The 14,358-nt window shown below is 41.6% G+C and overlaps 1 protein-coding gene across 1 annotated transcript; it reads right to left on the bottom strand.

Annotated features, from left to right (window-relative positions):
- Nucleotides 1-4,210: 4,210 nt before the first annotated feature.
- Nucleotides 4,211-14,358, bottom strand: LOC308676405 (olfactory receptor 4E2-like; the record flags this gene model as incomplete). The annotated part of the gene is made up of 2 exons (XM_081342218.1): nt 4,211-4,879; nt 14,071-14,358. The coding sequence occupies 2 exons, from the start codon at nt 14,356-14,358 to the stop codon at nt 4,211-4,213; spliced, it is 957 nt and encodes a 318-aa protein (XP_081198344.1).

Here is a 14,358-nt window from a genome sequence, read left to right as displayed (position 1 = left end):
CCTCACCTGGTGGTGTCTCTAAGCAGCCTACAATCATTAAAAGCTGATGTAAACATTAAAACATCAGAGAATAAGTAGTAATGTTAAAAGTAGCTTAAAATGTGCAGGGATGGAGAGGAAGGAGCAATAGGCACAGGGGGGGTCTCTTATCTTACTCTATTAACCACCCACAGAACGATGCACCCCCATTCGGACCAGAGGCCAGTTGGCAAAGCCAGGTCTTCAGGCTCCTTTGGAAGACCAAATGGCTGGGTATAGATGTCACCTCAAGAGGGGAGGTGGGGAAACAATGGTCCAAAAGGCAACAACCATGGCGGAAAAGACACTTCTCCTAGATCCCACCATGCAGAATTGCTTGACCGATGGGACTTGCAGCATGCCCCATCCGCTGGTGTGGGTCAAGTGGGCTAATCCCATCGGGATGAGATGGTTCCTCAGGTAACCTGGACCCATGCCATGAAAGTGATCACCAACACCTTGAATTGGATCTGGAAGCAAACTGGAAAGCAGCGCACCTCAAGAAACTGAGGTGTAACATGGGCCATCCTAGAGGCCTCAAGAACGGTCTTGGGAGTTTCCTGGTACTCCCATGTTACACCTTTGCTCCGCGAGCTGCATTGGTTACCAGTTGTCTTCCGGGTGAGGTTCAAGGTCTTGGTTATGATCTTTAAGTCCTTACATGGCATGGGTCCGGGATACCTCGAGGACCACCTGCTGCCGGCGTCAACTCCCCTCCGCCCTGTGCGTGCCCACAGAGAGGGCCTCCTCAGGGTGCCTCCAGTCAGGGAATGTCGACTGGTGGCCCCCAGGGGGAGGGCCTTCTCTGTGGGTGCCCCGGCACTATGGAACCAACTGCCGGTTGAGCTCCGGATGGCATCGGACCTCCGATCCTTCCGTCGCGGGTTGAAAACCCACTTATTTGAGTTAGCTGGTCTGGCCTGAAGGGGAATATGGGTTTTTTAATTGGTTTTATTATTTTACTATTGCTGTATTTTAATTCGGCATGGTTTAATTTTCTTTTAATTTTTGTATACCTATTTATATATGCCCTGTGAACCGCCCTGAGTCCCTAGGGAGAAGGGCGGTATAGAAATCCAAGAAATGAAATGAAATGAAATGAACTGTGCTCGCCGCTGCGTTCTGCACCAGCTGTAGCTTCCAGATACTCTTCAAGGCTAGCCCCAAGTAGAGCACATTGCAGTAGTCCAAGCTCAAGATGACCAAGGCTTGAGGGACTGAGTGCAGGGAACTCTTCTATATCCACTGTGTCACACAGCTGCTGCTTCCTTTATGTATACAGAAATTAAATCCTTTAAGGTTTCATTTCAATGTTAAAGATGCCGCAAAGTGGCCGGAGTATTTTTCCTTTACAAACTATCAGCAGATCTGCTCATTCTTTGGAAGAAGCCAGCATGGCTGGGTTTGGTTTTTAAAACTACAAGCAATCAAGTTGCTAGGCCTCACTTTATGAAAGTAATCGGGAAGGATTACATTCCGTACACATTTAAAGGTTAAAGATGTAAAGATGAGAAGGAAAGAGAGGGACGATTTTCCCTAGCCTGCTCATGGTCATGGTTCCGATGGATGAAACCGGTAAAAGAACTTCAAGGCAAGTATTCTTCCTTAAAGAACATTTTATTAGGAAACAAAGTATCGGCACTTACATAATTGAACCCAAGAATGAGATTTCCTCCTCCCAGATACAAAGCAACAAATTGCAATTCCCTCCCCACAAAATCTGTCATAAATCACATTCACCAATTAGCACAAAACACGGGCTTTTCTCTTCCGCCCTTCAGCCCCCAAAACCTTATCTGAACACGTCCTTGAGTTTGCACACTTCTACATTGTTATGGCTAGCTAAATCCTCAGGCATTTACCCCATTCCCCCCTTCTACATCTGAACTCTAAAAGAAGAGAAAACGCACGTTAAAAACAAAAGTAAAATGGCTACTGATTCTCAGCTGCCAGAGCGTTGACATCCATTGTCACAGCGTTGACACTCACCCCCATTATTATCAAATTTATAGAGTATATGAAAAAGAAGCAAAAAAACCCCCAAAGTTAAAGACATTTAATCTGCAGAATAGATATCAGCGTCATAACGTATAATAATATGCAATATACAGGCAGTCCTCAACTTACAACAGTTCATTTAGTGACCATTCAAAGTTAAAACGGCCCTGAAAAAAGTGACTTATGACCGTTTTTCACACTTACGACCATCGCAGTCTTCCTATGTCACATCAAAATTCAGATGCTTGGGCAACTGACTCGTATTTATGACGATTGCAATGTCCTGGGGTCATGTGATCTCCTTTTGGGACCTTCTGACAAGCAAAGTCAATGGGGAAGCCAACCATGTTACTAACTTAATTGCAGTGATTCATTTAACAATTGTGGCAAGAAAGGTAGTAACATGGGGCAAAATTCACTTAACAAATGTTTCACTTAGCAGCAGAAATGTTGCGCTCAATTGTAGTCATAAGTCAAGGACTGCCTGTAATAGGGGTTTTGATACATGTTTTCTTCCTTAGGGCACCATTGTTTTGGGGTTACATTTTTAAGAGACATCAAATTTAATATTCCATTATTAACAAAGATATGAGAAAGACTGATGGGAAGGAGGATATCTAAGTATTAAATGAGGAAGGAAGGAAGGAAGGAAGGAAGGAAGGAAGGAAGGAAGGAAGGAAGGAAGGAAGGAAGGAAGGAAGGAAGGAAGATGTGATTGAGATCAAGGAAGTGGTGGGATTCAGCCAATTCGCACCAGTTCGGCAGAATCGGTAGCTAATTTTTTGTTGCCCAGGCCCAGAACGGACTTCCAGAAGCAGCATCCACACAGAGAACCGGTTGTTCACATATTTGTTAAAAGCCACTGATAAACTAAGCATCCATGATACCGATAAAGGAGAATATTTGTCTGCATTACTGAAGAACCGAAGAAGCTTCTTGGCTGAGAGGTGAGACGTCTTCAAGGAAAAAACAAAGAAAATCCAGCTGCCTCTTGAAAAAGCACCTTTGGGAACTTCAGTTCAGGAGTTCGATTCTCACCAGCTCAAGGTTGACTCAGCCTTTCATCCTTCCGAGGCCGGTAAAATGAGGACTCAGATTGTTGGGGGTCATAGGCTGATTCTGTAAACCACTTGGAGAGGGCTGTAGAGTACTAAAGGTAAAGGTAAAGGTTCCCCCGCACATGCGTGCTAGTCATTTCCGACTCTGGAGCCGGTGCTCATCTCCGTTTCAAAGCTGAAGAGCCAGCGCTTGTCCGAGGACGTCTCCGTGGTCATGTGGCCGGCATGACTAGACACCAAAGGCGCACGGAACGCTGTTACCTTCCCACCGCAGTGGTCCCTATTTTTCTACTTGCATTTTTACATGCTTTTGAACTGCTAGGTTGGCAGAAGCTGGGACGAGTAACAGGTGCTCACTCTGTTACGCGGCACTCGGGATTCGACCCGCCAAACTGCTGACCTTCTGATCGACAAGCTCAGCGTCCTAACCCACTGAGAAGTAGTATATAAGTGCTATTGCTATTGCTATTTTGGTTCTACCTTCCAAACGATTCCTTAGCCTTCATCTAAATGGCCGAAAGGTGTTTTTATCATGAGTCAACTGGGCTTTCTTGTTTTTCTTGAAGACATTTCGCTTCTTGTCCAAGAAGTGAAATGTCTTCAAGAAAAACAAGAAAGTCCAGTTGCCTCATGAAAAAAAAAAGCACCTTTGGGACAGCCATGACCTGGATGACGGGGAATCTCCACAGATCTTCATCTAAATGCGCTTTGGCTGGCAAAAATAACCCCCTTGTGCCTGCTCTCCTTTCACCCCCTCCCTTCATCTCTGATTCCTGCCCCCCTTTCTCACATCTGGAGCAAGACGTCAAAGGTTGCTCTTCAGGCTTCAGGCAGGATCGTAGTGTTAATCGTTTCCCATTCCAGCAAGCTCTGTTCCCAAACAGTCCTAGATAGTTAGCTTCATCATGCTCCAAAATAATGGGACATCATTTGCTGGGTTTATAAAGTTCATAAACTTTACAAATGCCTGTAAACCTGAGGTGCTATTCCCAGTGGCCAATCTTCCAATATAGGGAAGACCAGCAACTTTCAAAAATGCTCACATCTGCAGTGAATGATAACTTATCTGACTGATGAGCACCACCGGTCCCGGTGAATTCTCCTGTCCTATCTTCTTGACAAGTTAGTTGGCCAACTCATCTCCTTGTGAAAAAGATCTTCTTCCGGAGCCAGAGTTTCTGCATGGACTTCTTTACCTCTTCATTCCTCAGGGTGTAGATCACAGGGTTGAGGACAGGAGTAACCATGGTGTAGAAGACAGCTACCAGTTTGTCTGAGGAGAGGTTGGAAGCAGGGCGAATGTAAAGGAAGATGCATGGCCCCAGGAACAAGACCACAACCAGTAGGTGGGCACTGCAAGTTGAGAAAGCTTTGCGACGGCCTTCAGCTGTCTGTCTTCTCAGTGAGAACAGGATGATAACATAGGAAGTCACCAAGGCCAAGAAGCACATCAAGGAGATCATGCCACTGTTTGATACAATGAGAACGCCGGTGAAGTACGTATCAATGCAAGCCAACTTGATGACTGAGGGGACATCACAGAAAAAGCTGTCTATGACATTTGGGCCACAGTAAGGGAGGCGAATGGTGAGAACCGTCTGGACCAAGGAGTGGACACTTGCACCCACCCACAAACCACCCACCAAGTAAGCACAAATCTTCAGGCTGACATATTTCACATAGTGCAATGGGTAGCAGATGGCAACGCAGCGGTCATAAGCCATGATGGTCAGGAGGAAGATCTCGGCACAAGCACAGATGTGGAGAAAGAAAAGTTGGGCCATACATCCCCCAAAGGAGATGACCTTCGGGTAGAGGAAAGTGTCAAGAAGCATCTTGGGCGTAGTGACAGAGGAATGGCAGATGTCAATGAATGAGAGGTTCCCCAACAAGAAGTACATAGGGGTGTGGAGGCAGCAGTCACAAGCCACTGTCACTATGATAAGGATATTCCCTATTAAAATAAGCAGGTAGATGATTAAAAAAATGATAAATAATACCAGCTCCAGACTCCAGATATTAGTCAGTCCCAAGAATACAAAATGGGCCACTGTCTGGTTGAACTCTGACATTGTGGTGGGATAGACTGAAGTCCACACATTCAACCTAAATAGAGAGAAACAATATATTTATTTCAGAACACCTCCAACTGTACATATGTAGAAATACACACCTATATATCCTTCTTCAATATGAATATATACCCTGTAACCACTTCCTTACTTCAGTAGTAGATGGGATATGAATAGAATAGAATAGAATAGAATAGAATAGAATAGAATAGAATAGAATAGAATAGAATAGAATAGAATAGAATAGAATAGAATAGAATAGAATAGAATAGAATAGAATAGAATAGAATAGAATAGAATAGAATAGAATAGAATAGAATAGAATAGAATAGAATAGAATAGAATAGGAGTAGAATAGAATAGAATAGAATAGAATAGAATAGAATAGAATAGAATAGAATAGAATAGAATAGAATAGAATAGAATAGAATAGAATAGAATAGAATAGAATAGAATAGAAGAATAGGAATAGAATAGAATAGAATAGAATAGAATAGAATAGAATAGAATAGAATAGAATAGAATAGAATAGAATAGAATAGAATAGAATAGAATAGAATAGAATAGAATAGAATAGAATAGAAGAATAGGAATAGAATAGAATAGAATAGAATAGAATAGAATAGAATAGAATAGAATAGAATAGAATAGAATAGAATAGAATAGAATAGAATAGAATAGAATAGAATAGAATAGAAGCGTTGGAAGGGATCTTGGAGGTCCTCTAGTCCAACCCCCTGCTCAGGCAGGAAACCATTTCAAAAATCATTTAAAAACTTCCAGTGTTGGACAATTCACAACTTCTGGAGGCAAATTGTTCCAACTGATTAATTGTTCTCACTGTCAGGAAATTTCTTCTTAATTCTAGGTTGCTTCTCTCCGTGATTAGTTTCAATCCATTGCTTCTTGTCCTGCCTTCGGGTGCTTTGGAGAATAGCTTGACTCTCTTTTCTTTGTGGCAATCCCTCAAATATTGGAAGACTGCTATCATGTCACCCTTAGTCCTTCTTTTCATTAAACTAGACATACCCAATTCCTGCAACCATTCTTTGTATGTTTTAGCCTCCAGTCCCCTAATCATCTTCCTCTGTAGACCTTCCACTGCTTCATGTCTATAACTCTTTGTGCACATGCACAGCCCTTGATGTACATTGCCATATTACTTCAAAAGACTGTAATATGTTTATCAAGGGTTTCTACAAGGAGGCTGTTCAGATTTTCAATGAATCTGCCTTGTTCAGTGGTCAAAGTCTCTGCCTTCTCAAGACTGTTGAGGACAGGCTTCAGGCATGTTGAGACAAACACACTTTTGCTACTGCAAATTTCTGCCTCAGCTTCTGCCTTGTATCAATAGCTTTTTTCCCCCCAATATGTCTATCAGCTGGCAGTCAACATCTAATGGATGAGTAGATCTGAAATACTACTCAAGTTTGAAAATCATTGTTTAATATACACCCTAGAGCTGAAAAGAAATTTCACACAAATTTCAAATATACACCTTGTTGTTTCCAGATCTTTTCAAGCTGAACAGCACGTGGAGTAGATGACAAATGAGATGATAGATAGATAGATAGATAGATAGATAGATAGATAGATAGATAGATAGATAGATAGATAGATAGATAGATAATAGATAGATAGATAGATAGATAGATAGATAGATAGATAGATAGATAGATAGATAGATAGATAGATAGATAGATACAGAGGAGAGAGAAATTATATTTATATCTATATATCTATATATCTATATCTATCTACATATGAGAGAGAGAGAGAGAGAGAGAGACAGAGAGACAGAGATGATATAGATGATATAGATGATATAGATATAGACAGTGCTTTTTTGTCTTAGAACGAAATCATAGTTAAGTACTCACATTTTCTGAAGACTATCTACCCAGTGAAGGTATGCCAGGTAGGATATTGGATTGGGCGATGAAAGCTTAAAAATAAGCTGCCAACTTCCACTAGCAAGCCAAGAGCCTTGAGGGGCTCCATCTTAATAATTTACCTTGCATAGACACAGGCAATTTGAAAGAAATACTGGAGGTGATATCACAGACTGCATTGAAAATAAAACAAGATTTTTCTTGATTGGAAATCTGCACACTAATGAATTCACCATTGAGCTGGAGTGTTTAATTAAAGTTTTCTCAAGAGAGCCAAAGATTATAGACAGGTTTTAGTAACAACCATGGAGCAAAAAATATTGCATTGGAAAGAAGGATCCCATAATGACGTTCAGAGGTCCATTACTAACCAATTATATTTTTGACAGTAAAAACTACCAGTGGAATAACAAAGTTGGAAGGGACCTTGGAGGCCTTCTAGTCTGACCCCTGCTCAAGCAGAAAACCCTATACCATTTCAGACAAATGGTTGTCCAATCTCTTTTTAAAAGCCTCCAGTGTTGAAGGACCCACAACTTCTAGATGCTACATGGACACTGCTTGGCCCTTCCATGGGTTCTGAGCTTTCCAAATCCCGAAGGAATCTTACATTTACAAAACGCCGTGTTTAAGCTGAACTGTCTAAGAACTGAGCTTTTTATTTAATGTTCTTCACATCCACCAAGTACAATCATCCATGATTTTCCTGTGACAGTCACCAGCCAACTTGGGTACCCGTCTGCGATGTAGACTTCGGTTCCCAGAATCAATCATCCAATATGGCTTTTGCTAAGAATTCTGGGAGCTAGTTAGAACATAGAATAATAGAGTTGGAAGGGACCTTGGAGGTCTTCTAGTCCAACCCCTTGCTCAGGCTGGAGACCCTATACCATTTCCAACAAATGGCTGTCCAGCATCTTTCTGAAAGCCTCAAAGTGATGGAGCACCCACAACTTCTGAAGGCAAGCAATTCCATTGATTGATTGCTCTGACCATTAGGAAACTTCTCCTTTCTAGGTTGCTTCTCTCCTTGGTTAGTTTCCATCCGTTGCTTCTTGTCCTGCCCTCTGGTGCTCTGGAAAATCAGTTGAACCCCCCCCCATCTTTGTGGAAGCCCCTCAAATACTGGAACACCACTATCATATCACCCTTAGTCCTCTATAGACTAGCCATATCCATTTGCAACTGTTCTTCAGGTTTTAGCCTCCAGTTCCCTAATCATCTTTGTTGCTCTTCTCTGCACTTTTTTCTTCACTTAATCAAACCATGTTTCATTGTGTATGTTAGCCCTATAGGTCTGGAGCAAAAAATTCCATGTCTTTGTTTGTAGGCACCTGCCCCAGCTGGTCCTTCAGAAAAACAAGACTCTTGAATCCATATGGTTGAATCAAAAGAACGTTTACTGAGGAAAAGTGGTTCCAGGAAAGACAGGCAGAATATGAAGGTCCTGGGCAAAGCACAAATCTATTTTTTTTTCATTTTCCCCAGTCCCAACTCCCCGACCAGTCCACCAGCAGCCAATATGATGCTGCAAAGTTGTTTTGAGAATGCTGAGGTGCTAGGCAGATAGCATGTCATTCTCAGGGCCCAACGGCCTTGGAAACAGGCTGGAACCAGCTGGGAAGGAATCTGCCACATCTCCAAAGATAATCCCCCTCCTTACAGCAAAGGAAAAGCATCTCAAAAAATGTCAACGACCCCTCCCTCCCACAAGAGAATGGCAGGATACAAATGTGGACCTGACACCATTCTTTGTATATGTTAGCCTTCGATCCCCCTAATCATCTTTGTTGCTCTTCTCTGCACTCTTTCCAGAGTCCCAACATCTGTTTTGTATTGTGGTGACCAGAACTGGATGCAGTATTCCAAGTGTACTGTAGTCTAACTAAGGCTGCATTTTGTTAATACACGTGAGTGGGCCAGGTTGCAGAAAGTTGTTAGATGGGCATTTTTTTTAAAAAAAAAACATCCATCCCTGACCTAATTATTCATATAGATCAGTGTTGAGACCATCAGTTACTAAGCTGAAACAAACAATATTCCCATGCGTAGAGTTTTGTAAAATAAAAATCTAATATTACTAATTTGAGGAAGTGCATTCAAAAGGAAAACTTTTAACATTGAAAATCGAAAATAATAAAATCCGGTTAACCACATCTTCCTGTCTCTTTTATTCATTGATACAGGTAGGTCCTCAATATGTGACCACAACTGAACCCCAAATTTTTGTTGCTAAGCGAGGCAGATGCTGAGTGAGTTTTGCCCCACTTTAGACCTTTCTTGCCACAGTTAAGTGAATCACTGAAGTTGTTAAGTTAATAACACGGCTGTTTAAGTGAAACTGGCTTCCCTCATTGACTTTGCTTGTCAGAAGGTGGCAAAAGGGGATCACGTGACCCCGGGACACAGAAACCCGTCATAAATGTGAAGCGGTTACCAAGCATCTGAATTTTGATCACATGACCATGGGGATGCTGCAACAATGTTAAGTGTGAAAAGGGGTCATAAATCTTTTTTTTTCAGTGTCCTGTCAATAATCACTAAACAAATGGTTGTAAGTCAAGGACTATCTGTGTGAACACAAAAATGTTCTCCACCAGCACTTCCAAGGTTTCACTTCAGCAACAGAGTGCTGTTTCAAGAAAAGCAATACACAATAATCTCTCTTTTTTTCTTTCTCTCTCCCTCTCTCTCTCTCCTTTCCTCTCCCTCTCCCTCTTTCTCTTTCTCCACACTCTCTCTCCCTCTCCCTCTCTCCCCTTCTCTCTCCCTCCCTCTCTTTCCCTCTCTCTCTTTCTCCCTCTTTGTCTGTCTGTCTTTCTGCCTGCCTGTCTGTCTGTCTGTCTGTCTGTCTGTCTCTCTCTCTCTCTCTATCTATCTATCTATCTATCTATCTATCTATCTATCTATCTAATCATCTATCATCTAGATGATGGCATGGGTCCGGGTTACTTACGGGAGCACCTGTGGCCGGCATCAACTTCCCTTCGTCCAGTGCGCTCCCACAGAGAGGGCCTCCTTAGGGTGCCGTCGGTCAAAGAGTGTCGACTGGCGGCCCCCAGGGGGAGGGCATTCTCTGTGGGCGCGCCAGACCTGTGGAACTGTTTACCGGTGGAGCTCCGGATGGCTCCCGACGTTCGCTCCTTCCGACGTGACCTAAAAACATATTTATTTGAACAAGCCAGCCTGGTCTGATGGGTTTAGGGGTATTTTAATGTTACTGTATTAATTGTATTGAATTGGGCTGTAATATTTAATATTTTTTTAATTTTTGTACGTCGTATTTTATTGTATTGACCTGTACACCGCCCTGAGTCCTTCGGGAGAAGGGCGGTATAGAAATTAAATTATTATTATTATTATTATTATTATTATTATTATTATTATTATTATTATTATTATTATTATTATTATTATTATTATTATTATTATTATTATTATTATTATTATTCTTCACTCTGCCCTTTCTTAAAGCATTTTCCCCAAAATTTTCTTAATTTATCTTATTCTTGTCCTGTTTTCTTCATCCTTAGTATGTCAAATAAACTCTTCCTTCTGTAATTCCCACCCCTGTCACTTCATTGCCTTGACTAAGAAAATATACTAGGCCTGCTTGCCAGAGGTGACACAATTTCTTCCTGACTGATTTACAGGATGAATAAACCCCCAGCTATCAATTTTCACACAAAAAAAATTAGAGTCCTTATACTGATGTAAACTTCTTTCAACTCTAGGTTTGCTAGTGTGGCCCTTTAAGCAAAGAGTAATTATAGCTGACCTAAATAGGTATTTTTTTTTGCAGAAATTGACTGTTAATTAGATGCCAGTTCAAATGATGGTTTTAAATGTTATGGGCCATTAATTTTATACTTATGCTTCATGTTTTAGTTGTGAAAGTGCAATTTAGTGCATTATTGTATCGATAATCAAGTTGCTTCGTATTCTTTTGTAGTGCAGCCACTTATTGGCATAGGCAAAAGTGCTCCTGCGATTTCTACTATTTAAGTGTGCAAGAGATAACGTATACTATGGAGATGTAGTGAAGTGAATTCAATATCGTAAATTAATTTCAAATACTGGTATATTTAAGAACAGTGCAACATGGCACTGAACTGCATAATTTTAAAAACAGAAGCAGAAAGTTATTTTGGGTGTCCAGGAATTCCTTGACAAATCTGATAAATTTGTCTCCAGTATTTTAAATGCCCTTCAATATTTTAATTTTCCAGGAAAGACACTTCTAGCTTTTTGAATGCTAGCACAAATGCAATTAAACTTTATGTTTATATGAATAATGCTGTTTAAGTTTCCAACTCCAGACTCTTTTCATAAAAACAGTATTAGGTAAAGGTGAAGGTTCCCCCCGAACATGCGTGCTAGTCGTTTCCAACTCTAGGGGCCGGTGCTCTTCTCCATTTCAAAGCTGAAGAGCCAGCACTTGTCCAAGGACGCCTCTGTGGTCATGTGGCTGGCATGACTAGATGCCAAAGGCGCACGGAATGCTGTTACCTTCCCACCGTAGTGGTCCCTATTTTTCTACTTGCATTTTTACATGCTTTCGAACTGCTAGGTTGGCAGAAGCTGGGACGAGTAACAGGCACTCACTCTGTTATGCGGCACTCGGGATTCAACCCACCAAACTGCCGACCATTTGATCGACAAGCTCAGCGTCCTAACCCACTGAGCCACCGCGTCCCTATAAAAACAGTATTACAATAAGTAATATCGTTAACAATAATTGATAGCAGTCTTCCAATATTTGAGGGGCTGCCACAAAGAAGAGGGGGTCAACTTATTCTCCAAAGCACCTGAAGGCAGGACAAGAAGCAATGGATGGAAACTAATCAAGGAGAGAAGCAGCCTAGAACTAAGAAGAAATTTCCTGACAGTTAGCACAATTAATCAGTAGAACAACTTGCCTCCAGAAGTTGTGAGTGCTCCAACATTGGAGGTTTTTAAGAAGAGCCTGGACAACCATTTGTTTGAAATGGTATAGGGTTTCCTGCTTGAGCAGGGGGTTGGACTAGAAGACCTCCAAGGTCCCTTCCAGCTCTGTTATTCTGTGTTATTCTGTATATTCTATAAGTATAACAGTTAATAAACAGCAATCTAAATAACATTTAAAGAAGAAAGCAATGGGTTCTATTACAAATTAATCTCAGAGTCACATTCATGAATATAGAATAAAAGGGTTGATACAAATAAAATACAGAATGAATTTAAACATATAACATTCAACACTCTGGTGGTCCTCCAGCTTTATCAGACTACTAGTGTCGGGGTGTCTAGCATGAGTGACCATTTCTTTAAGCGTTGATATTTGAGTTTTATTTCCCCAATATTCATTTATACATATTTTGGTTAGAAGAAAAGATATGTCCTTGATTCTTTTTTATTCTTCCTCTCTTCCCTATGGCTTAGCTGGGAAGGGACAGCTCACCAGTTCTTATCAAGTCCTATGTAAGGGTGTAGTTTTGTCCTTTTCCTACATAACTGTTTCCAGAACAGATTTCAGGCCTTTGGATTGGTCATGCTCCAAAACTATCGCCTTGCTTTTTAAAGAAATTAATAACTTCTTACAGATGCCCTAAAAACTTAACATAGCTTGTTGGTTTTCCATGACTCCAAATGCAGAAAAACGGGCCTTTCATAGATGCACAGATAATCCTTAACTTACAACCATTCATTTAGTGACCATTTGTGTTAGAAATTCTGTTTATATATAGCACCACAGAGCCAACAAAGACTACAATCACCATGTGCTTTACTGCTCAACTCTATAACCGTAACAGGAATCAGGAAATTCTCCTCAGAAAATAAAGAAACCATAGATTATAACCATCGATGGACAGTAAACACTGCCATCTACTGGCTGAATAATTCTGTAGTTGTTGCAATACAAAATACATTCAGACATGTATTCCAACAGTTTGAAGTTACAACAGCACTGGGGAAAAAAAACGATTTATGACCACTTTGCACACCGTTGTACCATTTCCATGGTCACATCAGATGCTTGGCAACTGGCATATATTTATGACAGTTGCAGTGTCCTGGGGTCACATGATCACCTTTTGCAACCTCTGAGAGGCAAAGTCAGTGGGGAAGCCGATTCACTTAACAATTGTATAGCTAACTTAACAACTGCAGTGACTCACCTAACAATGATGGCAAGGAAGGTTGTAAAGTGAGACAAAACTCACTTAATGACTGATTTGCTTTGCAACAGAAATTTTTGTTTTGGTTGCAAGCTGAGGACTACCTGTACTTACAAAACATCTGTAGCTTAAGAAACCTCACTTGACTTCATTGAGACCATTCATTGCACTGAACTGTCTTCTCCTTTTTGACTGAGTTGTTTTCCACCAAAGCAAGTTGACCAACCCCTTTCCTTATGAAGAAGACCTTCCTCCGGAACCAGAGTTTCCTCATGGAGTTCTTCACCTCTTTGTTCCTCAGGGTGTAGATCACAGGGTTGAGGAAAGGGGTCACCATAGTATAGAAGACAGCAGCCATCTTCTCGGTGGAAAAGCTGGAGGTGGGGCGGGTGTAGATAAAAATGCAAGGTCCTAAGAACAAGAACACCACAAGTAGGTGGGCAGCACATGTGGAGAAGGCTTTGCGACGGCCCTCAGCTGTCTGCTTTCTCAGGGAGAGAAAGATAATGGCATAGGAAGACACTAAGGCCAAGAAACAAAACAAGGAGATCACGCCACTGTTGGATATCATCAGCACTTCAGTGAAGTACGTATCGGCGCAAGCCAACTTCACGACTGGAGGAATGTCACAGTAAAAGCTATCTATGACATTTGGACCACAGAAAGGAAGGTGAATGGTAAGGACAGTCTGGACCAGAGAATGGATGATGCCCCCGATCCACAGAGCACCCACCAAGTATGCACAGATCTTCAGATTCACAAGAGTCACATACTGTAATGGATAGCAGATGGCAACACAGCGATCATAAGCCATGACAGTCAGAAGGAAGATCTCAGCAGAGGCACAGATGTGGAGGAAGAAGAATTGTGCCACACAGCCTCCGAAGGAGATGATCTTCTGCCTGAAGACAGAGTCCAGGAGCATCTTGGGTGCCGTGACAGAGGAATGGCAGATGTCAAGGAAGGACAGATTTCCCAAAAGGAAGTACATGGGCGTGTGGAGGCATCGGTCACAAGCCACTGTCACCACAATCAAGAGGTTTCCTACTAGGGTAAGCAGGTAGATGATGAAGAAGATGAGAAATAAAAACAGCTCCAGACTCCGATTATCAGTCAATCCCAAGAACACAAAATGGGTCACTGTCCGGTTCAGCTCCGCCAT

This window comes from Vipera berus (genome assembly GCF_964194415.1).
Source record: "Vipera berus genome assembly, chromosome: W".
Classification (NCBI taxonomy): domain Eukaryota; kingdom Metazoa; phylum Chordata; class Lepidosauria; order Squamata; family Viperidae; genus Vipera; species Vipera berus.
This window is presented reverse-complemented; position numbering and strand designations above follow the sequence as displayed.